Raw genomic sequence first — 27,858 nt, 5'->3', positions numbered from 1 at the left:
TTATTAAGAACTTCAATGGTATTTTACAGACTATTTCTATTTATCCATAGAGATATTCTCAAGCATGTGAAGTTATTTATACTCAAACATTGGACATTTTGACAGTTTGGGTGTAAATGCAACATTCGTATATCCATGGAATGGAATGGAATGACTTTTCAGAATGCCAGGAGCATGTGGAAATGTGCCCAGGGAATGTTTAGAAATTATACAAGCAAGGTTTAGTATACTTGCTATCCTTTTCACTTAAACATAAATGTTCATGTGTATACATATGTAATGGTTTTATGCATATATATGTAACACATTTGTCAGACATCTGTTTCTATGAAAGGTGGAATTGTTTTTAATTTTGTTTTGAGGAAATGTTTTTAATACCGTTAGATAGTAAATCAGAGTGTTGAACTTGGGGTCTTGCATCTGAAAGCACAACCTTTGTATTCTATCAGGATTTAACCATGTACTCACATCCATTCATTTTTCAAAAGATTTCAAAAGACACACTCTCTTAACATTTTTTGATTTTCCTTGTGTTTATCATAGCATTCTAATCTGTTTCACTTCCCATATTTTATTTTTTAACTGTAGAGAAATTCTCAAAGATAATCAAGACTGTAAAATGAGTTGATGGTCTTAAAAATGATAGATGTCATTAAGAAACTGAAGGAATGTGTATTGCTACTGCATACAGTTATTTGCTTACTATGATTATAAAAAATACATTCTCATGAGACCATATATGTTTTAAAGACATTTAATAATATTTTTGTGCTCTTAAATGAATTAGGTGAGAAACACACATCAGTGAAAATAAAGACTAGAGAACTTTAATTAAAATGTCTACATCTTAGCAACATATCTAAAGTATTCGTTTCAAATGTTTTATTTCTTACATATTTAACTTGACTTGAACATCTACAATTTTCAGTTCTATGAGATTTGATAACTAGTTGAAGTATGTAGTTATTTCATTTACTGTCTGTATATTTTGTTAATTTATACCTAATCATGTTTAGTTACATGAACTCTTATGTTATCCTACCACCCTTGCCTTGTTGTCTATATAATCATGCCCCACTTTTTAACACAGCTGAAATATACTGAGTTGGTTTCTGAAGAGAGATATGCTTCACTTGACTACAGAAAGCATCACAATTCTGATGTTGGCCTAACATTCTAACATTAGATAAAACTTCCAATGGGCAAACGAGGTAGACACATGTAAGCTTGAGGAGTTTTGCTGAGGTTGATTGGGTTTCCATCCAGTCTAATATCCTCTAATGCCTTACGAACATAAGTTAAATTTTTGACATTACAGAAAGTATCCTCATGCATCTCCAGAATGTCATTATTCTAAAAGAGAAAAAAAAAAGTGAAAAGAGAAGACATAACATCTTCAAGGTATTGAGCGAAACAGTAGTACATTTTGAGTCACCTCTTTTAATTCTTTTTATTTATTCCACCAGTCAAAACTATTTATTCTATGATTATTATATACCAAGCATTGTTTGTGCCATAAGTATACAGTTAGTTAACAAAGTAGACATGTTCTTACCAGTATGGGGCACACATAATGAGATATATGTTAATGGAATGTAAGCAGGTGAGAGGAATTATTGAAAGAAGTGCTTCTAAGAATGATGAAAACTTTGATGACAAAGTGGTACACGAAAACATGGACATGGAGAGAGTCAAGGGAAACGCATCCTGGGAAGAGAGAAGCCTCTGAGTGAAGCTGCTTCTGCATATCTAGAATTCAAGTCAAGTAGGCTGAAGTGAACAAATGAGGGAGCAAATGTTTCTTCCCCTAGTCCTGGGAAGCTACAGATTTACCTTTTTATTTATTATAGATTTCTCTGTTCTGAGTTCACATATGTGGAATTAATAAATGTTATTTTTGAAAGAAATGTGTGTTTCCAAAAATTTTGAATACTGGAGGAAAGAGGAGGTAACCATTTCAAATTGGTTTAAAAGGCAGTAATGAGGGTTTGTCTACTTGGTATCATGTGTTAAAAATTCATGTGGGTTATAGTATATGATGATGTTTTCTTCTTTTCTCTTACCTCTGAGTATTTCATTAAATGTATACATTCTTTGTTATCCACTCATTTGTTAATGCAAGAGTAGATTGTTACTCAATACAATTGAGTAACATAAATAATCAGATTTATGGCTTTCATGAAGACTGGTTTCATGAATATTTCTTTGCAAGTTTTATGTGGAGACAAATAATTCCCTTCTCTTACACATATATGCAGACACCAAATTTGTGAGATCTCTCTCTCTCTTTTGAATTTAGAGGAACTCTTGAAGTATTTTCTAAAGTAGCTACAACATTTTATACCCCAAACAGGAGAACACACATTTTCTTGAAACCTTAAATAGTTGTGGGTGTGAGTATTAGCTCACTGTATATTTGTTTATTGCCAGTGTGCAAAGATACAGTTGACCTTACATTATTATGGTATATTATATTATGGATCTCAAAATATTATGGAATAATACAGAGATATGTTGGTCTTATAGCCAGTAATACTGTTGACCTCCAATGCTGTACAAAGGGCTTAGTTACTTCTTACAAATTGCTACATGCAAAACTCGCAGATGAATTTAAGAAGCATGTGCACCTCAAAAATAGAATACAGTTTTTAAATCTATATTATTAAGGTGTTTTCACTTTATCTAGACCTTATAATTATTTATCTCTGTATTGCATCTTTGATTGTACAATGCTTACTATTCTTTTTGTTAAATTAGTTTTTGTATTTAAAAATAAGTGTCATTATTAAAGAGAAAGAATTTATTTTGTGTGATAGTGTAAACTTAAAATTTCCACCCTGAGGTGGCAAAGTCAAGAGGCTCTCTGACATGTTTCAGGTTGTATCTGCTATATATATATATAGGAAATTCCAACCTTACTAAGGCTACATACCAAGACTCTTTGCCAAAGACTAGATAGATAGATAGTTAGATAGATAGATAGATAGATAGATAGATAGATAGATAGATAGATAGATAGAAAGATAGACAGACAGGTGGATGGACAGAAAAAATATATAAAGATAGAGATACATTAGACAGATGTTAAGTTGATGGATGACAGATGATAGATAAAATATTTTCTTAATATAGTTATCAGATTGATTGTTGTAAGGTATAAAAGGTATAATTCACACTTGCAAATGATCTTGCAACTTGTTACATTGCTGAATTCCCTCATAAGTTCAGATATGTTTTAAAGGATTCTTTCAGATTTTTTTGTATCATCTTGTTATCTAAAATGGAAAGTAGAGAACCTTTGGCATCTCTGTGTTAATTATTAATTTAATTTATTTTTCTTCTTTTCTCAATAGGACTGTCAAACACAATATTTAATAAGTTACTAAGACTAACGAGCCCTCATCTTGTTTCTGAGCTTAGCAAGAATGTATTATAGTATTTTGTGTGGTTTTGGAATGATTTGCTTGACAATTGTCTTTCTATTCCTAGTTTTATTTCTTTAGAGAATTTGTAAGAAAGAGGTTTTGAATTTTGTCAAATACATTTTCTGTATCTACTTAGACAATAAGGGAGTTTTATCTTCTATTCTATTACTATGGCAAATTTATTATATTTCCTTGATAATGGTTAAGCTATTCTTTTATTCTTGAAATAACTCTCACTTGCTAATGGTATGCCATTTTTTTTTACATGTTAGTGAATTTGGAATGTTTCTGGCCATGTTGGATTATGCTTATAACATGCATTGACCTATAGTTTTCTCTTCTCCTGATAGATTTGTCTAAGTCTAATTTTGTTACTGAGATAATATTAACTTTTGTCAGGACATAAGCTTACTTTCCATTATTTAGAATTCTTTGTAAAGGATGAAAATATATGAAGGAAATAATGCTGTTAAGAAAAATTCAAGAGACAAGTTAGCCATCTTTCAGATATATAAATAGTAACACAACAAAAGTATAGAAATATAAACACTTGCAGGAATAAGAAAATGCAGATGTAAATAGTAACATAATGTACAGAGAAAATCATTGACACTCAAATTACTTCTTGCTTGTTCTTCAGCAAATAATGGATTTTTTCCTATATATTTATTCCACCAAAAATTAGAATATACCAGAGAAGGCTGATTATAACTATTAAACAAGTTACAGCCATGTGGGTATGAAGTAAATTATCTACCATTGTTTCAATAGCTAAAGTTGTTTCACAGAGCACAGTGTAACTGTATGGATGGCAATAAAATGGGCTTAGAAACTATTAGGCTATAACACTTGTGAAAATGCATTTTTCTTCATTTCCCCCAAAATAAGATTCTGTTTAATGAGAGTAGAAATAACTTTCAACTGTTTTTATTTTGCTTTTTTGTTGTTTTGTTTGTTTTGTTTTGTTTTACAAGAGAAGACGATAAAAGGAAAAACATGGAATTTTCTTTAACTGAAGAAATGGAGAGCTGTCATTTTGTCAGGACATGTGGATGCCTTTTGCCTGAACTTACTTCATTATAAAACTTGATGTTAAAAATAAAAATGAACCTGAAAAGTTTTTCTGAAAACTGTGAAGCAAGCTAGATTTTTGCCTTGCCTTTATGAACCTTGTGCATTTCTTTACTGGATGAAACTTTCAATTTAAAGAAAAATCTTCATTATCTAAATTGTACTTCTAGAAGAATAAAAATAATGGCTGAAGCATCAGGTTAATAGAATAGATTGAACCATGAAGATGCAAACACTTTATTATCTGAAGAAATGACTGACTGGCAAAGACACAGAAGCAGGAAAATTGATGCATGTGTCAATAGATCAGAATGAATGAATTTGTTAGGCCTGGCTTCCTTCTTTTTGAGTTTGTTCATCCTGGAGTTTTCAGGCTCAATTTACCATGAGAAACCTACCTGGAGGTGAAGAGCCCGCAGACTTTCTGGGAGTGGTAGAGGGATGTGGTCCAAGCTGTTATCTGTGATATACAGATGGTGGAGATCGTACATATCCTGTAGACAACCACATAAAAGACTGACTTTCTTCTCTATGCAGTGAATTTAAACTAGCATGTCCCTGTCAGGACCTTGGTTTCTAAATTACTAGACAATTCAATCAACTTTGGAATATTTGGCTATAAGCATACTGTTTTATGGAAATGAAAATTATGTTTTAGTCATTTAGAAAAAACCTTGTTACATCCTATATAATTTGAAATTAGATCTTGAAGTATCTATATGTATATCATCTATATCTATATATCTATATCTATATATATTCTTTTACTTCATATGTTTGAAAAAAGAACATTTCTTTTAGCCAATGTCTAAATGTTTATGGAAAAGTATATTATGGCAAGACAGAAAACATTTAGACAATAGCTGGTGTACAGTAGCCAAGCACCCCAGTGAAGGAGTGACTCATCACCACTCATGCCTTCTCATTTCAACTCTTGGCAGTGTGTAGGAAGAGATGCCCTAAACTCAGCTACCATTGCAGGATATTCAAATCTTTAGAAGTGCACCACCACCACCAGCTCCCCGAGTACAATAATTTTCCCTTCAAAGACCAAGTAAAAACTTACCATTCATCCTTTATCTAGAGGAGAGATTCGAATGGAATAAGGGGTGCATAAGAAAGCTAGCTAGCTATTGTCCCTGTGTTACAGGCAATTGTTCTACGCAGGGCTTCCAGATCCAGACTTGTCTCATCACTTACATTCCCAAAGGATAACTCAATCTAGACTTTTTATGTCCTTCTGTTCTCAAAGCAATACTTCCTTCCTGACCAATCACCCAACTTGATATCTCCCCATGGGTAGAGTTTTATGGAAAGTTAAATTTTCTGTTTTGTCTTCCGGGATCTTTTTGGAAACGTGTGTCCAGAGGCCACTGACAGATTCTAATTCAATCCTTGCTTTCCATTTGTAGGGATTGACTACTCTCAGAATAAATCAGAATATACCTTGTTTTCAGGTTCCATAGATAATACAGAGGAGCTCATTTTGGAAGGTGAAGTTGCCATTCCATGAAATAGTTTTGGAGATGAGCGAAGTCTAGACCACGACAGAAGAGAAAGTGGAAACTGAGGGATTCAAAATGCATGCGGAATCAAACACTTACTTTAAATGCTTCTTGCTTAATGCCTTTCCTTCCGAGTCTGTTGCTGCTGATATCAATAAATGTCAAAGTGTTTGGCAATTCTGGAAGCTGCTTTATCTTATTGTCGCGCAGAACCAGCTCTTGGAGACGAGGCAGCTTTCGGAATGCATCTTCGTCAATCTCTGATATTAAATTTGATGTCAGATCAATCCTTTTTAAATCACCTGGAAGAAAAAAAAATAACTTGTTTTGTTTGAGTCAAATAACTGTTTTGTTTGAGTCAACCATATTCAAGAATGTTGCTAAACATTCTTGTAGCAAGAATTTAGCAACATTCTTGAATATGGTTGACTCAAACAAAACATGGGTAAATATATACCATGAACATAAATATTAACTTGTATTAAATCTGCAATAAAATAGTTATTTTATAAAAGTGCTTTCCAAATGATATCTGTGCTCATATTTCTGGAGAAATTATCATTTTATTAAATAAGTAGCCATATTATATTTTATATAGCTTTTTTTTTCTTTACATGTTTTATAATCTTTGTCTGGACATTCCTATTTAAAGTGTTTTCTTCAGAAAAATGTGCTAGATTTCTTTCTGATAGTCCAAGATACAGACATAAAAAATATTTACATTGTTGAAATGCTTTATCAAGACAACTACTAAAATTCTTTTAAGAAAGCAACTATTTTGAAGTAGAATTTAAGTTCATATTCTTCGATCATAAATCCACTGTGCTTTAATGGAAACATATCGAAGAAGCCCAGAACATTTGTTAGTTTAATACCATGGCAGTGTACCCAAAATTATAATGTGGAAATTAGTTGTAGGGTATGAAATACTATTTATAACTAAACAGTTAAAGTAGCTTGAAAATAACAATTATATAATTTCCCACTGGCTATTGACTATGTGTTCTTCCATCTTACCATTATGAAAACATACTTTCAAATATTTAAGCAAAAGTAGTAATTAATTTTTGAGCTTTTTAAAATCAAAGTTTCATTCTAAGTATCAACATTTCACATGAATAAAAATTCAGGGAGGTCTCTGAGGATAAATGAACATATATGTCCATACTTAAGCTTGCAAAGTCATTTTTGTTGATCTTTTTAATTCTGTTAAAGCGTGAATAGAAATACGTAGTCTTCTTGGGCAGTGGAGGAATGGCATCAAGTTCATGGTCATCACAGTATACAGTGGTACTTATACAAGTACACAAAAGGCAGGTGGGAAAGTCTGAAACACATAGATAAATGATTGTATGTCAATAAAAGAATTCTAAGGAAAATGTCGTTCTGATTGCTAAATATACAATATTAAAATATCTCTTAGATTTTTCTGATATATTTCACATATTTTCAAAGCACTCTTAGCTAGTAATACATGAAAGTCATTAAGTTAGAGCATCTACCATATTGCTTGTAAACCTGTTGCTATGGATATATTATGGCTGTTACTTTTACAGCTATTAGATGTAAAGGTAACATAAATTCAAAACATAAATATTGAGATTATATATTTTTAATGTTAAATTACTATGTATTCATTACAGATTTGACTCAATATTTAAATACTCCATTAAAAATTGTGTTTCAAGAGATCATACAAATTAATATTTATTTCTTCAATACATATATATTTCATATAAATGACATGGTTGTCTGAATGACATGTTGGCTACTGAAATATTGGTGAAACAACACAAAGCTTTCTTTGTGATTGTGATGATTTGTATATACTTAGCCCAGGAAGTGGCATTATTTGGAGGTGTGGCCCTGTTGGAACAAGTGTGACCTTGTTGAAGTAGATATGTCACTGTGGGCTTGGCTTTAAGACCCTTGTCTTAGCTTCCTAGAAGCTATTATTCTGCTAGCAGCATGGTGGTGATGGATGACAGATTATAGTCTGTGGCAGCTAAAACTGAAGGGAATAAAATCAAGAAACTTGTATAGAGGTGTTTGCTGAAAAAGAAAGGTGAAGAAAAGATGGTCGTAACAAAGATGTATTTGTGTGTCTTGTAAAGGGATCTGCTCTAGTTCAATTCCTGCAGCTATGATAAAATAAACTGACAAAATGAGATTTAGGGAATCAAAGGTGTACGAGGGTTTACAATTCTAGGTTACAGTCTGTCATTACAGGGAAGTCACAGCAGCAGGAGCTTGGATCAACTTGTCACATCGTATCTACAGGCAAGAGCAGAAAGGCATAAATGCCTACATGCTTGGTACTCACTTAGCCTTCTCTACTCCTACCCAGGTCAAGGTCCCAAACTGGGCAATGACATCAGCTGTTGTCATACTGTATCTTCTACAGTTATTTAAGGTAATCAAGGCAATCTCCACAGATAACACTCATGGGCCAACCCTGATCTAGACAATAGCTCACCTAGTCTCTTTCCAGGTGATTCCAATTTATTTGTAGTGGACAGTTAAAATCAACCACCCCAGTAGGTAATCACAGTGAATTGCAGGAAGATAGACCTCATTTCAGATGAGGAGAGGTTGGATGCTGAAGGGAAGGTACAAGTAACTGGACCTTGTTGCACAGTAAAAAGTACCAACACCTCACAAGACATGCAGTCTCTCAGTTATACCAGGGATGAATGGATGGAGTGGATGATGGTTAATATAGGTGGGTTGTGAATCTGCTATGGCTGGCAGAGTAGATTTTCTCTGTAAAGTAAGAGATTAGATGATGAGGTTCAGGAGTAATAAAAAAGATAGTTGTGAGGTGTGAGGTGAATCAAGGACGTGAGGTCGCTTCAGTACAGGTGTAAGGCTTTGAGGTGAATGAAGCCTGCTATATCAAGACAAGGAGAGAAAATGGTAATGGTGGAACGGACCTTGAGGATTATTTTGTCACCAGTTTGTCTACATTGACCTGGAAGTTTCCTCAAGTACTCATTCTGTGACTAAGAGGCATATTTCATCCCTCTAGGTAAAAGGCCCATTTGTCATTTCTGATTAAGAACTAAAAATGTAAATGTTAAGATCTTATTGTTTTTATTTAGAAAGTATAGTACACACAGTAACAACTTTGGAATAAAAAATTATTTAGTCGAGAGAAGTAAAGAGAGTTCTTTAAGGTGAATCTGCAAGGTATTTAATCTTTGATATGCTCTCTAATCATTATAATTTCATTATTTCCATTGATAAATTTTAAATGAGGGTATTTGATTTTGTACCAGTGTTAGTCTTATATTTTAGTATTAATTGAACAGAATAATTTATACACATTCATTTGGATTGTGATGTATTTTTGTTTTAGTACTAATAGATTGTGACCATTTGGATTGGATTAATTGGGTAAAAGAAAATTTTGAATTATAATATTCTACAATTTTCCAAGCTGTTAAACATTCATGAATGTATGCTTCTTTTTCTGGAAATTAAAATGTAATTTACGTTTTAATTGTATACCCTCAGTTGACTCTTAGTTATAAAATAAGAAAATATCAATTTGTTGATATTCTCCCCAAAATTATTGAACTCAAACTTGACATCAAATACTAGAGGGACTGTGCCCATGTTATGCAAACAGGGCTAAGCTTGGGAGACTGGGGAAGGCATGGGGAAGGAAGATGCTGGTCCTATGCACAGGACTGGTACTGTCAACCAAGTCTATTATCTATGACTTTGGAGGTCATCGACACTAGAGGAGAGCCTACTAAAGCTAATTTCTTAAACCAATAAATTTCTATCTACAGTCCAAATAGCTATTTTTATAACCACAGATAAGAGCAATTCTCACTCACCATCAAAGAAGTTTCTTTTGGTAATAGATGAAAAATATTATGAAGATCCATAACTGGTCAAAATGTGTAGACTGTAAGTTGCCCAGCTACAACAGATGCATCTACAATGTAACCCCTAAATTTAAGTCTTAGGCAGTATCATGAAAGAGGGTATGAAAATATTTATAAGACCTAAAGGACCAGGATCCCTGCTATAGAGGAACATTTAGAGAAGATGGGGAAGCTACAGCTTTGACATCTCAACAGGGTTCTCCAAACAAGACCTACATAATGACAAGACTAGCTGACATACCGATTATGTGGATGTGGGAAATGTTAGATCATCTTACTCCTAGAACTATAGTTAGTCAATGGCTACAGAGAGAGGTGAAAACAGTTTCCTTCAGGGACAAGCTCCCAGGCAGGTTATCCATTCTTAAGTGGTCAGTCCTAAACACTTGTGAGCATCATTAAATGGACTTGGGAAGATGTGTGTGTATGTGTGCGTGTGCGTGTGTGTGTGTGTATGCCTGTGTCAAACTCAAGACACAACTGTTGGCCTATGTGGTCAGCTTTGTAAAAGATTGAAGTTCCTTAACCACTCTTACTGCTTTAGGTATATTTAGTTTTCCTATGTGGCTGCCTTTTCTATGTAGGGAATTGACACTTCCTAAACTTGTTCTTGTGTCTTTTTGGCTGTTTGTGGCTTTCTATTACACAGAAATTTAACCATGTGGAAAGAATGTGATGCATTCCTTAAAGAAACTGACTTGATATTTTGTATGTGTGTCTTCACTCTATACTCACTAGCTCATTTCAATGATTTGGCAGAGATTTACAGTCTGCTGGCATTTATTTTTCTTATCAAGGAGGTGACAGTTCCTACTCCAAAGGTTTGTGGTTTTGTCAAGACTTGACATAAATCACTGCCAAAGACTGCATAGCAAGGATGAGGTCTTACAATTCAATTGTGATACTTGAAAATTTAAACAGAGAGCTGGATATTGTTTGCTAGGGCACAGGGGAAAGGAGAAGGGGAACTGACATATAATTAAGTGGTTATACAGGATAAGTAAGTTCTAGAGACCTATTTTCTAGCATGGAGAGATGTGAGGGAGGTGACCAATATTTACCTACAAATACAAACACAAACACAATTTCCTTCAGGGACAATCTCCTAGGCAGGTTATCCATCCCTTAGTGGTCAATCCCAAACACTTGTGAGCAACATTGAACGGACTTGGGAAGATGCATACATACACACATATAGTGTGTGTGTGTGTGTGTGTGTGTGTGTGTGTGTGTGTGTGTGTGTGTGTGTGTGTGTATGCACATGTGTTTATGTTAGCCAATAATTATTAAAGAAAAAAATATATATCAAATTGCCAGGGACTTGGAGGAAACACAAGACAGTTGCAAATACAAATACAGTCTCAAATCTTAATAAATTGGCCTTCAACCCCAAATCACTACTCTTTTCAAATTAAGACTTTCTTATTGAAAGGCAAAACAAAGTATTATTAACACCCTAGAAAGACTGTAAGGGGTGAAAGAAGGCTAAAGCTGCTGTTATCGTGGCTCACTGCCAGCAGATTCCCAATTAGCCCAACACTTTGTCCTTATTCTAAACAACATCCATTATGTCTACGAGTTTGAACTATGCTGTGTTGATCTCAGAGGAGGACTTTCCATCAATTCATCCAGTGGTGGACTCTGGAAATGCATGGCCCAGAAAGATTTCAAGTAATGATGGCAGGCAGATATTTCCATCCTGAGCCTCTGGTTACTTGATTCTTTCCAGCAGGACAAAGGTGCATTATAAAAGCTATTTGATACCTGACTACAAAATACATGTGTAACTCCATGGCTTAACGTGTATTCCAACCTTCTAGATTTTTTTTTTGTCTTGGATTATTCATTACTCTTTTGGAGTGGGGTTGACAATTGGCAGGTTCTTTTAATTTTATGTGTTTCTTCTTTGAAGGTTTCATATTCGTGGTATCCTCATCTTGTACACTCCTGACTATCACTCCCTCAGTATCTCCCATCTCATCTGTCTCCTAGCCTCATATGTCCTCATTTATTTTTATTTATTTTGATCCGTTGAGTTTAGTTAGTACTGCCCATGTGCATGCGGTGTGAATTTATGCCTTGAGGGACTGGAAAATTAAGTATTCCCTAGCTTAAGTAGAGGTGGGGTTTTGGAGCTCTTCTGTCCTCCATGCTAGAATTTTAACTGTCTTGACCTAGTGTAGGTAACTAGCGTGCTTGTGAGTTTATGGGTGCAACATTCTTCCCAGCCTCCTGGACCTACAGTTTTGAGTCCCCTATTTCAAGATATTTTCTGAGCCCTTGGGTATGTTGAGCGTTAGTGTAGATGTCCCATCTATGGTTGAGCACTCACAGGTGCTTATGATCAGCATTCTGTACAAAATGAGTCTGTATTACCATTACCGACTCTAACAAGACACTTCTCTGAGCAAGACTGGGAACAACAACAACCTCTGGATCAAAGCATATTTACAAGGCTGATGGACAACATGACTAGCAACACAACACCCGTAAGTTCTCTTCCTAGGACTCATAACTTCTTTTGCCATGGACAAGGCAGACTCCTTGTGGAATGAATTGAAACTTGTTAGTCTTGAGAGACGACAAAGTCTATTTGGTTATAGTTCAGTATTAACTTATCTGACCTTCGTTGGTGTGTGGACCCAAAAGCCCTGGAAATTCTGGCTCCTGTGGGGAAGAACCATCAATCAGCCTAGGAGTAGATTCTTCATCTTTATCCTCGTCCTGGTTGTCTCCTAGTGGTGGGCTTGGGGTGAGGAGCTCTCTGTTCCCAGAAAGCCTCTCTGTTACTTTCTCCGTCTGAAAACAAACAAAATTTCAAGATAAACTCAATCACCCTCCATGTCCATGGTACAGATGTAAAATGCGTCCATCTATGCCACCAGATGTCACTACTGTTCTTATAATCAACACAGTGTGCCTCGCCCACCAATGTTTCTCAGAAATACAATTACTGTTTTAAAAAGTTTGTTTCTCAAATCTTAGGAACTAGTTTCAATGACCCCCCACCCCCATTTTGTGTTGCTATTTTCTTGAGCTTCATATACTTTTTTTTCATTTGGCAAGTTTAAAAATATCTCACTTATTTTTTTAATGATACACCTTTATAAGAACATAGTTGTTAGATTCACTTTAATCAAACGTATTCAAAACAAAATTCAAGTCTTCCCTTCACTTCTGAGCCCAGTTCCTTCTCATCATGTCTGGAAGATAACTATTGAGATACTGACTAGTACTTTCTTTTCCTTTTTTCCCTTTTTTATTGGTTATTTTATTTATTTACATTTCCAATGTTATCCCCCTTCCTGGTTTCCTCCCCACAAACCACCTATCCATTCCCCCTCCTCCTGCTTCTATCAGGGTGCTCCCCCACTCACCCACACATTCTTGCCTGACCACTCTAACATTCCTCTATGCTGGAGGCATCAAGCCTTCACAGGAACAAAGGTTCCCTTCTGATAGATGCCAGATAAGGTCATCCTTTGCTACATATGCAGCTGGAGCCATGGGTTCCTCCATGTGTACTCTTTGGTTGATGGTTTAGTCCTTGTGAGCTCTGGGGTGTCTGGTTGGTTGATATTGTTGTTCTTCATATGGGGCTGCAACCCCTTTCTTCCTTTAGATTTTCACTTCTGAAAATCAAATCTTCTCTTTCTTGCAACTGTCTTGTGGTACTCTCAATGGCCTTTTATTGAAAACTAGTCTCCTACTGAGGAAAAACCTACAGTGACATGAAAACTATGCAATTTGATTATGGATGCATTTATAATTTATATTTCCACATGGATACTAAATACTGCAACAGTATTTGATTATATTAAAATTGACATTTTTGAGACCTTTGGTAATAGGAGTCATTTAAAATGGTAATAACAATCCTATTTTTCAGAATACATATTCAAATTTCACTTTCATTTTGCCTTACATCTTTTCTGGTATGAGTTATTGCTTCTAACAGTATTTAGAAATCCCTCATTTTCAGTTCCTTTCCTTTATTCTAGCATTTATTCGTTTATATTTCTTGATGAGTGTGTTCTTCTCCATGACCTTGAAAGCTTCGGATGGAGATTTACTAAAGACATTTGGAGCAACAACCACCCTTCTTGTCTGTTATTCCCATGGTATCATCAGAAATCTCACATTCTTGATTGATCACACCAAAGTGCATCCATCTGCATTAATTTGTACCCATTAAAAAAGCAAAACCACACAAATTACTTCTAAGTTATTTACTACCTGAATGGCAGTTTCAAAAATAGGAATATAAATTACTCCTTGTCTTGTAATGACCATATAATGTTTTAAAAATAGACATATTTTATACTTTTGATAGATCTGAGAACTTTTTATTACTAATGAAAATAATATAAATTTAAGGAACATTACCCTAGGTTCTCTATTTTAGCCCCTTTCTATCTTACATGGGTGCCCATTGGTTGATTTCGTAACCAGGCCTATTAGACAGTCAACACTGAATTATACTTCTATCTCTGTACTTTTAGGCTGCAGCATAATAAGCAACTTATAAGATTTATGGAGTATATTCTTTAAACGTCCTTGTCTAAGATGCATTTAATTCATACATGTTCATAACCCTAAGGATTTTGGGCAAAGACTCTATGAATGTGTGGATGCCTGCTTTCAAACACGAATCTAAGAATGGATTGCTTGATAGTGCAAGAAGCATCCAGAGATAATAAAAGGCCTGGCCAGAAATCTCCAGCTGAGAAGCTGGGGTGCATCTACATAAAGACACACGGTTTCCATCAGTGTGCTCATAGTGAGGCAGCTTCAGTGGAATGGCTTTGCAGAGACTAAAAGCAGGCTCCAGGAAGAGCGGAAATTGAGACAGATGTTTCATGGAATGGAAGGGCCTCCTGAAGGGAGGAACACATTCCAGACACATTGCCTTGAATCTTTAACTCTGTAGGAAAATGTTTGCACATCTCCATCTCCCCCGCATCCCCCAGATAATAGTTTTCCCACTGATGTGATGTTAAACTGTAACGTCTCGTTTGTCATTCAATGTAAAGAGGCCAGACAGCTCTGGGTGCTTTGTTCATGCTTGCTTGCCAATAAAAAGAGCAACCTTTAAAGCAAGGAGAGGCAGTGAGTTTTCATTTCAGCAAAACTGCAAAACTCTAACCCCATTATACTGTGCCTGGAGAGTCTTCTGGATGGTAGACACATTTATTCTTACAATTAAATAAACATTGTTTGGGCTCCTATCATCTCTCTTTTGCTCACAATCTTCAAACTGCAATATGAAGTTAGAAGCAATTCATCTCTCCAGGCTTTACAAACATTTGAAAACATAAACACTGTGCTTGAAGATAACCTAGTGTCAGGTAGCAACACAAACTATATTGTTTTTTATTTGATTGTTTAATTTTGGCTTTGCAGTAACTTGTATATCCCTGGTACCTTGTTTACATAACCTTAAACTACAATATTTGTCATGGTAGACTGTGTTTAGAAGTATATTTTATTTCTACAAAAGAGTAGATACCAGAAATGACATAGCTCAGACACAGCATCGTGGATTTGAGAGAACTCACCAGTTGTTGCCATGGAAGATGAGAAAGGAAACTCCCAAATAAATGAGGATATCCTCAGGGTTATTCACTGTCAGCACCCTGCACAGCTGGGACTCCAGGTGTTCATCTTAGCATACAGTGCTATCTCAGGGCAATGGACCAAAGAGACACTAATATGAGTCTCTAAGTGTCTGCTCCCTGAAGGAAACTTCTCAAAAATTAAATGCATTTCTATATTTTTTATATCAAAGAGTACAGAGGTTTGTACAAATTATTCATATTGATATGCATAATCTTAGAGAATATTGAAGATTTGTAATTCTGGTCATTGACAGTACTGTTTCTATATAGAAGAACCTCCATATAAAAGTATGTTGTGGTATTTTTAAGTGGCAATCTTTTGTTAAAAATATTTTGACCAAATATAGGTTTATCTTGCAAAACGACATCTGACTGATCTGTGCAACTATATTAACATTTGTAAAACTATGTGATTTATTTGGCTTAATTATGGGGGGATGATATGTCCTAGAAAAGAGAAGCCACATTTCTCCTAAGTTGTTTTCCTGGATAGAGTCCCTCCAGTATGGACATCTTTCTTTTAAAGCACCACCAAATTAAAAAAAAAAAAAAAAACACCAAACACACAACTTCCATATGGGTGGAGGCACTGAAAGTGAAAGGAATGGGGGGGAGGGGAAACTGGGATAGGAATGTAATGCATGTGAGAATTAAAACAAACAGTAAAAAATGAAAGAATAAACCTGAAAAGGTATAATGAAAACAATAGAAGAAAGTCTTACCTTGCCCTCTACAACATAATACTAGGAAAACTGAAGAGGCAGGGAGGACATGAAAGTATCAAATGGATGAGTATAGGAAAAAGTCATAATGAAGTAACCTACCACAGAGACCAATATAAATATATTCACAGGGACAGTATATTACCTGTGATGTGAAAAAAGAAAGGGAGTGAAAATGGGGCTTAAAGAATTCAGGTAGAGTGAGGTAGAGAGATAGGAAAGCAAAGAGTTAGTAGGTGGGCTAATGCAAACTAAGGATGTAAGACAAGCCTTATGAAAATCCACTAGTTAGTAAATGTATTTCAGAATACAATGTTTTAAAAAGAAGCATTTGAATAGAGGTGTCCTGTAGGGCCATCAAAGGGGTCTTGGTTTTGGTCAAAGCACTGGCTGGAAAGGCCGGAGACCCAACAGGTATCCACTGCCTGTAAAGGATGGGCGTCTGTTCCACTGAGCTCCCAGAATCGAGGCTCCTAACACATGGAGTGGAACTCCGTTGACCTGCACTGTTCAGTCAGGGTCAGGGCAACGCAGCCGGACCCAAAGAGTGCAGGTAGAGGTGACTATAGGCCTCAGGCCCTAGAGAGATTTACATACTAATAAGATGCCTGAAGGCTAGAGGGCAGAGCCAATTAAGCATTCTTCCCCAGCCCCTCCCCCTCTCTCCCTCCCTATTTAACCCAGGTCTGCCCTGAATCTCACTGGGTGCACATCCAGATTCAACCATCATCCATTATGCCTATAAAGTGGTGTTTGGAAACTGAACTTTCTCATGTCTTTGGGGCCTCACCGTGAGGAACCATAGAGAAGGCCTCTAGTGAGCCACTGTAGCCACAGCTGCTGTGCCTAACTTCCTGCCTGGAGGAACTTTCAGCGTTCCCAGCCACTCTACCCACAGTGTCCTACTTTAGTGGACACAGCACTTCCAGACTGAGACGGACGTAAAGACTTGCCTAAGGTCATGTAATTAGTATGAAAAGCATGCACCCGATTTCTAGGCAATCTGTTTTCCGTTATTGCACACGGTGATAGAATGCCTCCTGGTACAGAAATGGATTTATAGTGGATAACATCTTCTGCCACCTTTAAAGTATACATTTTTTGTCTACCCTCCCCGGGAATACCAGATTCAGAAACAAAACCACTTAACTGTGTATATATTTACTTTGCCCTACCACCGCGTCAGCCAGTTCCTAACCAGTAAGCTTTGGTCTTCACTAGATCATATTTACTTTATAGATTTCCCTTCTGTTCATTCTTAGAAAAAGTGTTTGGAAATAAATGTCATTTGGAGATTTATTCAAACACTAAAGATTATATTGATGAAAATGGATCCTTGAATTTACCTGTCTCCCCAAATAGATCTCCTAGTTGAGCAAATAACTTTTGGCACTACTCAATAATCATTGTGTCACCAACTGAATTCCTCGGTATTAAAAGGCTCAAGCTTTCAGATGGTGGTGCTAATGTTGTATTCAGATGAGTTTGACACACTGACATGCAGATAAGTTTGGCCCTGTGGAATTCTACTTTAAACCTGAGCGTGGTGCTCAAATTTATTGAAGTAATTTGTATTAATTATTTAAAAGTAGTGATTCTGAACACCTGACAGTAAAAACTGTGCTTTCCTCTATGTACCTTGGAACTGGGTAAGAGAGAAGCATGTGGCAAGCCCTTCCTTGAATTTCTAGTTACTGATTTCAGGTCAGAAAGGTACATTTTCTTCTCTGCTGAACTTTTAGTGACGTTGACAGCTAAGACTCACATTGTGATACTGTGCCAGTTGTAATCACATGAAAGCTGTTATTTTTCTAATGACTTAATTTCATAGAAAATAAAGCACTATTTGGACATAGTTAAAAGAACTCAAGTTTGGAGATCAAGCTGAAAAGTAACAGAGGTGGTTAGTGCCAATGTCTTCTTGCCTTGGCATGGAAAGAATTCAGATTAAATGTCACTCTGAAACTTATGAGGCAAATTACTTTGAGCAAAACTCCAGTCTTCAGTTACTACTATTATATGGACACAATAATATCTTACTTTCAGGAGTAGTCTGAATTAATTTATGTATATAGACTCATAAAAATGTAAGACAAACACAAGGAAATGATTGACAATATTTATCAGTGTATTTTTCTATTGAGACACGAGGATTCTGACATTTCTTGGCATTTCATTTCTAGTATTTTAATATATCTTAAAATAAGAATCAGATTGTTTAAAAACTTTCTATAAAAGAGATTTGCTGAGGACTGATCAGATTATCTCTCCAAAAGCTCATCAGTAAAACTCTCCCCTGTCCCTTCAACTAGAGGCACTTCAGGGAAGAGGCAGACTCACTTTTATTTTTCATTAAACCTAAAAAGGGATGTTTAACTCAGGTTGATGAGTTATAGTCTCTCTTTTAATATGCGATCCTCATGTTTGAAATGTTAATGTGCACTATAACTTGGCACAAATGCGGCAGTAGGAAGGAAACATAAAGATTAAATCATAGCATATATTGTTACCCAAAGAAATGAATATTAATAATACAAATTTGGGTAGTTTTTTCAGAAAAGATGAAGAATATTTTAATACAATATATCCCTAGATGAAGAGCTCCAGGCACGTAATGGAGAGGGGATTGAAATTCAGCCTTTCCAAGGTTGAGGCACCTAATACATTATTGAATATGAAGTAGTCAGCCCTGAAATAATATGCACAGAAATCATATGCACACAAACAACAAAAGTGGACTTGGCAGGCTGTATTTACATAATTTGTGGATCTATTTGTAACAATAATAATAGAAGGAAAGGTATAATTTGAGGAGATAATGAGAAACAGCAATGCTGAGGGCTGGAGAGAAGATAAGGAAAGAGGGGAAATGATGGAATTGTATCCTAATTAAAGTACATTAGATAAAAATAAAGGCTGTTGATCAATTTTCATTTTTGACTCTTTTAAAGGCTGTATCCTGGGTCCCAGCACATAAGCATCTGTCCTTAGATCATTGAGTGATACACTATACTAATGGCAGAAGAAAAGCCTTTTTTCCATTGTTAGCTAATGCAGTTGCTTTCATGGCCTTTTTCATCCCTTCAGTCTCACTGAGATAATTTCACTACTTCAAAGAATATTACTGTTTCATCATCTCTAAATGTCATCCTCAGATTTAATTTATTTAAGACGTGAAACAACCTTTATAAGAACAAAATCATCCAGATACATACTTTCCTTTTGTGCATTGCTTGTCTATATTTTAATGACTTTTCTGAGATCCTTTGTGATGCTGTCAACTGTGTTTTGTTTGGATATAATGGGAGAAGTGAACATTTGAAAGATCCATCTAACTTTATGAACCAGTGTTTTTCAGAAAGCCAATGCATGGCAGAATCAAACCATGTTCAAGTAAGTCACACATCCAACTGCAAGACAGACACTGGATCTCATAGTACAGAAGAGAACACTGATGAGGCTTCAGATTCTACAACAAAATTAATATCTGCAGTTATTCATACTGTGCAGCTCTAGAATAACAATAAATATTATCTGTATCTTTTAAACAGATACTAAAATATTTTTGCACTTTGTACTGCATATCTATGTCAGGGAAGAATTCTTCAGAATCTGACCAAAACAGCATAATGCATTGAAGACCAAAGCAGATTCAGAAAGAACCTATGTTCTATTAGACAAAACACTGAAGGGATTTACGAAAATACAAAACAATGCCATTATGACCACTTGGTGAGTTTTGTCTTGAAAAGTCACTTCTTTTTTTTTTTTTAAGGTGTAATTTATATTTAAACATTTGAACTGATTGTATTAAATGTATACACCAAATAATTATGAAATGTTTATTAAACAAAACACACATTTACCAACTCATGACAAGAAAGATTGTCCTCAGTCAGCACTGAAAAACAAATTGTTCCCATGAAGGAAATTTTGCCTACATTTCTTTTGTTGTTGTTGTTGTTAGTATTTACTTATGATCACATATTTCAGACATTTAAAAAAAAAAAAGCAATTTTAGGGCGATATCCAAAAAATCTACACAAGTACTTAGGGCAACTGGACAATAAAGATAGAGGAAATTACAAGAAATTAAGAAGAAAACAACAACAACAACAACAACAAAAACCAAGTTCCAGAATTATAAGCAGGCAAAACAGCTAACAGGAACATTCATTTGCATGGTATATGGTTTAGCAAAGTCACATCAATCAGAATGGCTAAGGTCAAAAACTCAGGTGACAGTACATGTTGGCAAGGATCTGGAGAAAGACAAACTCTCCTTCATTCCTGTCGGGATTGCTAACTGGTACAATCACTCTGAAGTTTCCTCAGAAAATTGGAAATAGATCTATCTGAAGACCCAGCCATACCACTCTTGGGCATATACTTAAAGATGCCCCAACATACAACAGGGGTAGGCATGTGCTCCACTATGTTCATAGAGGTCTTATCTGTGTTAGAAAGAAGCTGGAAACAACACAGATGTTCCACAGTGGAAGAATGGGTACAGAAAATGCAGTTCATTTACACAATGGAATACTACTCAGCTATTAAGAATGATGACATCATGAGTCTTGCAGGCAATGGATGGAACTAGAAAATATCATCTTGAATGAGGTAACTCAGACACAAAAACACATGCATGGTTTGAACTCACTAATAAGTGGATATTAACCGAAAAATGTACAGAATACCCAGGATATAATCCACAGAACTCAATAAAGTTAACAAGCAGAAGCCAAAATGAAGATACTTCAGTCCTACATCGAGGGAGAATAAAGCAATCATGGAAGGCAGAGGGAGGGAGGGATATGTGTAGAAGAGGGGACAGAGAGGAGAAAAGAGGAACATGATCAGGTATGGTGGGGAGGAGCAGAAGAGAAGCCCTGAGGGCCATCAGAATAAATGAAAATGTGCAACCTCAGGGGATGAGAGATTGGGGGACCCACTAGAATGTACCAGAGATGTGGGAGGTAAGAAGGTCTCAGGACTCAAAGGGAGGGACCTTAGATGAAATGCCCAGCAGTGGGGAGAGAGAACCTGTAGAGTTCACCTCCAGGAGAAAGACAGGACATCAAGTGGAGGGATGGAGTTGCCATCCCACAGTCAAAAACTCAGACCCAGAATTGTTCCTGTCTAAAAGAACTTCAGGGACAAATAATGAAGAAGAGACTCGGGAAAGGAGGTCCAGTGACAGGACCAATTCGGGATCCATATCAAGGGGAGGCTCCAAGGCCTGACACTATTACTGATACTGTGGTGTGCTTACAAACAGTAGCCTAGCATGGTTGTCCTCTGAGAGGGCCAACATGTAGCTGACTAAGACAGATGCAGATACATACAGGGCACTAATGAACTGAAATTGGAGACCCCTGTGGTTGAATTAGGGAAAGGCTGGAAGAAGCTGAGGAGGAGGAGGGCGACCTCATAGGAAGACCAACAGTCTCAACTAACCGGACATCTGAGATCTCTGAGACACTGAGCTACCAACCAGACAGCATACAGTTGCAGGTAGGAGTCGACTGACACACATAAAGCAGAGGATTGCATGGTCTGGCCTCAGTGAAAGAAGATGCACCTAACCTTGAAGAGATTTGAGGCACCAAGGAGTGGGAAGGCCAGTTGAGGTTAGGGTTTGGGGTGGGGACACCCTCTTGGAGACAGAGGGAGAAGGAATGGGATGTGGAACTGTGGGAAGTCTGAATGAAAGGTGGGTAATGACTGGACTGTAAAAATTAAGTGTAAGTTTTAAAAAGAAAGTTTTAATGCCTATGACTGAGACAGGAAAGACTGTCCTCCTATGAAGAACACAAGAAGATTTATATCTTCTTTTTTTGTTTGTTTGTTTTCTGTTTTTGTTTTTGTTTTGTTTTGTTTTGTTTTGTTTTTTTCTGAGACAAGGTTTCTCTGTGTAGTCCTGGCTGTCCTGGAACTCACTCTGTAGACCAGGCTGGCCCCGAACTCAGAAATCTGCCTGTCTCTGCCTCCCAAGTGCTGGGACTAAAGGTATGAGCCCACCACTGCCCAGCTGATTTATATCTTCATAAGAACATCATGCATCATCATTAACCCACACTCCATCCCACTTCACAGCAACCTCTCTTGAATTCTCGAGTACAATATGTGTGCTTATTGAAGACCTGGGGTCCATGCAGGTCAAATTAAGGAAAGTTAAATACATAGGACTTACAGGCTTTGGGTGAAGCCTTATAGAATACCAAGGAAGAATGGAAACGCCACCAGCACCACAGTTGTCATGGAATATATTCCTAGGACAAGATAACATTCACAGGTGGTCCAGCAATCGCTTTAAGACAGTTTGGATTCCCCTTTACCATGAACTACCCATAACTTAAAAATTAAACCCTAGAAACAGAGAACATCTAAAAACCATGATCATCAGAAATAGTTAAACCACACAAAAACTACCAGTTTCAAAGCTATGCTTTTTGATGAATCATTCAGTCAAGTACAAAAACGTTTTCCCTTAAGAACTAAATACAGGACATATGTTACCTATGTGATATATATGTAGTATGACAGCACATGTAAGTAAATACATATGTTTATGTGTTTACGCTGTCATCAAGAACTGAAACATACATTGCAGAATGTCTATGCCCAGCCATTCCTTATAGTCCTGAGACATTCTTTTGTAGAAAAATTAGTTTGTAGCCAATACTATCTATAAAGCTTCCTTGTATGTCAAAATTACTCCAACATAGGTGGATCCTTGTCCTGCACTTTGGGGGGGCGGGGTTGGAGCATTTGAAATCCAGTTCAGTTCAAACCAATATCAAGCTAAATAAATACTTAGGAAAAGTGTAGGAGGCAAGGAGAGGAATATACAAACCCTTAGTACGCAGATGTAATTTGTGATTGTTGTTTTAAGATGTTTGTAGATGTAGCCTTGCCATTAAATCTTAGGCAAGTTATTTAAAAGCTTTGTCTTTAAAGTTACATCTGTTCAATGGAATCAGTAATAGTTTTTCAAAATTTATTCAAGGAATAAAGTGAGCATGAGTTCTGCTTTACAATGAAATTCTGTCACAGATGAGGGATGTTAGCACAAGGCAAGTGCTGAGGCATTTACCACATGGTGAGCACATGGGAGGTTGCTCACTGAGAGAAGATTGTATGCAAATCATCTTTATACAGACATATTCTTAAACTACTTGACAGCAGGAGATACTCAGGTCACTTCCAAGAATATCTGGGAGAGTTGGGACAATGTGCAGGATCCTGACAGAGATGACTGGTTCTAAATTTTATGTAGATCATGTTATCTCAAAAAAAAAAAAAAAAAGAAAAAAGAAAAGAAAATTCACAATCTTACCTGAAAGACTCAGAACTAAACAATGTCTCTTACACTGTTCATTGGGTTCTTCTGAAGAAAATGACCAATACTGAACTCCTCAGAAATACTCAAATATTCTTTGGTGATAATCGTTAAATGTTTAGCCCCTGGCTTCTTCTTTTTTTTTTTTTTCTATTTTAAAATATGGAATGAATCAGATATATCTGAGCTAAAATGTTTATCTTGGCAGATAACTGCTAAGAGACTAGAACTTTATTAAAAACAGAAGAAAATGAGATAAAACACAGGGAGAGAGTCAGGCTGAGAGTAAAAGAGAGAAGTGTGAATATTTTGTTTTGAGCTCAGATTCTTATTTCATAGGGCAGCATGAACTGTATCAAGCATTTTGGCATCTTAAATTTTACACATGTTAAATGTATCATCTTGTCTAGATATTTTGTAGTCAAGTCCAGAAAAAAAAATAGCAAATCAATGATTTATACTTGAAACACTGTTCAAAATTTACAGTGATCCTTTAAGGCTAAACTGATTTTTCTCCCTTATTTATTTATATCCACATTTTTGCCAATGATGTACATTAATCATGGTTCAAGGTCTGTTTGCTTTCTGACTCATGAGAATTAGCCTGTATCTTTTAGCTATGTGAAAGTGTAAGGAAGTCCAGCATTTAATTAGAAAATGTCATATTAGATTCATGTAATAGACTGTAACCTTGCCAGTGCCTCTTTTATTTTTGGGGAGAGAAATCAACCATTCAGAAATACACATTCCCTTCTGGTACCCAGCACAGTTCTAAGCAAGAATAAAGAATGTTTTTTGTTGTCGTTGTTGGGTTTTTTTTTTTTTTTTTTTTTTACTTCTTTTGTTTTTCTTTATATTTTGTTTTATATTTGTTTTATATTTATATATATATTTGTTTTCTTTATATTTTCCTCAGCATTGCTGATTGCTTTTTTAAAAATATATACCTGTTGTAACTAATAAAAAGTGTTGTTGTTTTATTGAGTTAGTGAGATAGCTAAACATACGAAGGCATGTAGTTACCTGAGTTTGGTCACCAAAACATACATGGTGGAAGTAAAAATCAAATTTCTCAAATTTTCCTTTCACTCCCACATGTGTTCTGGTGTGTGCAAATGTACATGTGTGTGCGCATATGCAGACACACAAACACACACACACACACACACGCCACAGTAAAAATGCTATTTTTTTTGTTTCTGTTGGAAGCCAAAAGACTGTCCCAGCATTCACATTGAAAAAGTTGCACATGTTGTATCCAAATATTTATAGGAAATCGAGATCCAACCTTTGCTTATAAGTAAGCAAAATCTATTGCCAAAAAGCAAGAAAATGAATAAATAAATAAATTTGAAAAATAAAAATAATAAATAAAAATGTAACATTTGACAGTAAAAAAGCTCTTATTAATGATCATTTAATGCATCTAAAAGCCTCAAGTATGAGACGTCATTACCTCTACTTGGTTGTCAGGAATGTGTTCATAGTTATAAAAGGTCTCCCTGTCCTCCAAGATGGCGTCATATACTTCTGAGTCGTAGTTGAAGAGCTCTGTAGTTGGTGCAGCCAATATAACATCAATGGTGATAAGTGCCAGGACCATTCTCGCTAGCATTTTCATCTTTCAAGATTTCTTAAATAGAAATGTAAAATACAAAACTGATAATAGCTCAGAAATAGTTTATACTAAGTAGAAATGATTGATCAGTGTCAGCATCCAGAAACTCAAGCTGGTATCTTTCTTTGTAGCATAGTTTAAAAACAGCACATGCATATTTGTAATTTCAAGGAGCCAAATGTTCCATTCACATACGTCTTCATATTTTTATCATGAAACCTCAGTGAAAAATGTCTTGTGCTCTTCATGGAGAGGAAGGTATTAGGATGTGGAATGTTTGTAATGTACTGATTCACAAAGCCTTTTGATAGCTGATAGGCATAAGCATCAGAGCTCTCTGTACCGTTTAAGAAGCCCTAGAACTCTCACTGACTTTGGGATGTAGATGTGTGATGAGGATAATGATGAAGATGGAGATTGACAATCTTGCCATTGAATAGATGAGGAGACTGAGATGTCATTACTGATGCTACTGACACTTATAACTCTTCCTAGTGTACCCAAGGATAAGGCTTTTCCTTTCCAAAACAGAGTAATGAAGGATATTCCTCCTATTGGTCCTTTGTTGAGCTGGAAATCTGAATGCATATACAATTCAATATATTTCAAAATTACTATATTATGCAATAATTTCTAATGTTTTAGTAGAGTATAAAATGTCACTTTAATTTCCTAGTATTTTGTTTTAAGTATCTATAACCAAGATGTAGAGTCAGAAAGCAACAATGATATATGTCAGAAAGGCAATATTTGCCAAATTCCCTCTAGAAGGGGGTTCGCACACACATAGAAGTGTCTCAGTACTTCTTTTTAATTGTTTAGCAAACATAATTTGTTTCTCATTATATTATAAGGCTTTGGAATGGCTCAATACAGTTTTACCATAATTGTTACAAATATTTCAGTTCTGTGTGCACATATTCCTTTGACTATAGCTTAGTTTAAGAATAAAAAATAACTCCTCATGCTTAATTTTGAGTGTTTACATTGGTACTATCAAGAATATTTACTAATAGTCAATTGTTCACCATGCAAGGGAGTATAGTTTCTTGCTTAATGTGTAATATGAAAAGATTTTATGTTCCGTCAGTCCTTTTCTAGTTTAAGGAGAGTATCTGTGGTGTTAGTACCTCTGAACACTTGTAGAAGGAGATTTATAACTTTGAGACTTAAATGCACCTTTAGTTACTCGAAACAAGCTTTTATGAATCTCATACAAGCAGGAGGATTTTGGATTCTTTTGAGAATAAGATTAGGACAAAGATTTCCATACTCTCCTCTCCCATGCTTTCTCCAAATATTTTGTAAAATTCCCACTGGATGAGCCTGGCTCTATTTCAGTTGCCTTTGGACATAGCTTTACAGGTTGAGAATTTAGAATTCTCATGAGCAATAACCAATAGGCTTGCTTAGTAGGACAGCACAATTCACAAATCCTACATGAAACATGCTCTCACACTCCAGTGTAAAATATCAGCATTGCTATCACTGAAAAGAATGTTTCCCTGTTTCTACAAATTCCATCATTTCTAACAAATTCCAGCATTCAAAAAAAAAAAAAAAAAAAAAAAAAAAACCTTACACTTAACTAATACTGTGTCTCTTTCTCTTCATGTTCTCTCTGTAATTTTAAATCTCTGCATATGTGTGTTCAATAGCATTCAGCCTTTCCAGAAAAGCTATCAGAACAAGGAAAAGCAGCTTGGGTGAAGTAAAATTGTTAAGAGTATCTACATATGATTGCTACAAATAATGTATCTTTGTTCATGCATTTATGTTTGTATTTAATATAGTTGAATTTTTCAGTTTTTGTTCACTTTATATCATATTAAAATACTCTGAAAACATCAACTTAATTAAAACTTTAAAATATTTATCACAAAAGGACATTCAAAATGTAATGTGCCATATAATCATCAGTATACTTTAAATACCTGAAATAACACCATTTTCTCCTTCTGCATAATATTTCAATCAATATAAACCATTATTATCTCTCTGCTGTCAAAGGCTATGGTCAGTGTAGGGGATATTGACCTAAGGCATATATTGGAAACCACTATAATTTTATTCACATCTGTTAAAACTATTAAGATTAACTATTTTGCCCAATGTTATTAATTCCTAAGCTAATCCACAATTTTGGATTTTCCAAGAATAATATCAATCTACAGTCAGAAGCAAAATTAAAATAAACCCACTGTATTGATCAAAGCCAACAGGAGACCTTAAAGCACGTTGAATTATTTTTATAAAGGTTGTTATACTAGGGGGAGAAAGAAGAAAGCATGTGTAAAAAACTTACCTTTGGCTCCGACTTGATGAAGTGGCACAGAGTGACTGAGCATACAGAGTCCTTGGTATTTGCCCCTGACCAATGGATATGAATTCTGGTCTGTGGGAGGTGTAATTTATAACACTCAACTTTCTGTTTGTAAAATCTAACCTGGAGAATGCTTCTCTGTCTTTAAAAACCGCGCATTATTTTATAGTCACACAAGCTAAGCTGCATAATCCAAATTACACAGCACACAAAGCTTGCAATGATGCTAATTAGTTATAATTGCCAACATGTCACCTTAAAATATTTAAGTAGAAAAAGGCTAGTTTTCGTATGTCTCTTCTATAACTAATTCACCAGTTATGAAAGGAAGGGAATGA

The 27,858-nt window shown here is 35.6% G+C and overlaps 1 protein-coding gene across 1 annotated transcript; it reads right to left on the bottom strand.

Annotated features, from left to right (window-relative positions):
- Nucleotides 1–738: 738 nt before the first annotated feature.
- Epyc (epiphycan) lies at nucleotides 739–27,858 on the bottom strand. Its single transcript, XM_076920064.1, has 7 exons — nucleotides 27,503–27,858; nucleotides 25,036–25,212; nucleotides 12,522–12,696; nucleotides 7,170–7,328; nucleotides 6,101–6,303; nucleotides 4,895–4,990; nucleotides 739–1,353 (listed from the first exon to the last, which is right to left on the bottom strand). Exons 2-7 carry the CDS (start codon nucleotides 25,198–25,200, stop codon nucleotides 1,183–1,185), a joined length of 969 nt encoding a protein of 322 aa, XP_076776179.1. The 5' UTR covers nucleotides 25,201–25,212; nucleotides 27,503–27,858; the 3' UTR covers nucleotides 739–1,182.

Source organism: Arvicanthis niloticus, chromosome 22 (assembly GCF_011762505.2).
Source record: "Arvicanthis niloticus isolate mArvNil1 chromosome 22, mArvNil1.pat.X, whole genome shotgun sequence".
Classification (NCBI taxonomy): domain Eukaryota; kingdom Metazoa; phylum Chordata; class Mammalia; order Rodentia; family Muridae; genus Arvicanthis; species Arvicanthis niloticus.
Note: the sequence above shows the minus strand (reverse complement) of the source record. Positions and strands in the feature narration are given on the sequence as shown.

Bases quoted from the DNA above. Each gene is read 5' to 3' on its own strand.
- Epyc (XM_076920064.1), bottom strand. From the start codon at position 25,200: ATGAAAATGCTAGCGAGAATGGTCCTGGCACTTATCACCATTGATGTT. The intron at 7,329-12,521 runs GTCAGATAAGTT...TATGTGTTTCAG, and splicing joins GGGTCCACACACCAACGAAG to ACTTTCCCACCTGCCTTTTG. The intron at 6,304-7,169 runs GTATGGACATAT...TTTTTCTTCCAG, and splicing joins AAATGACTTTGCAAGCTTAA to GTGATTTAAAAAGGATTGAT.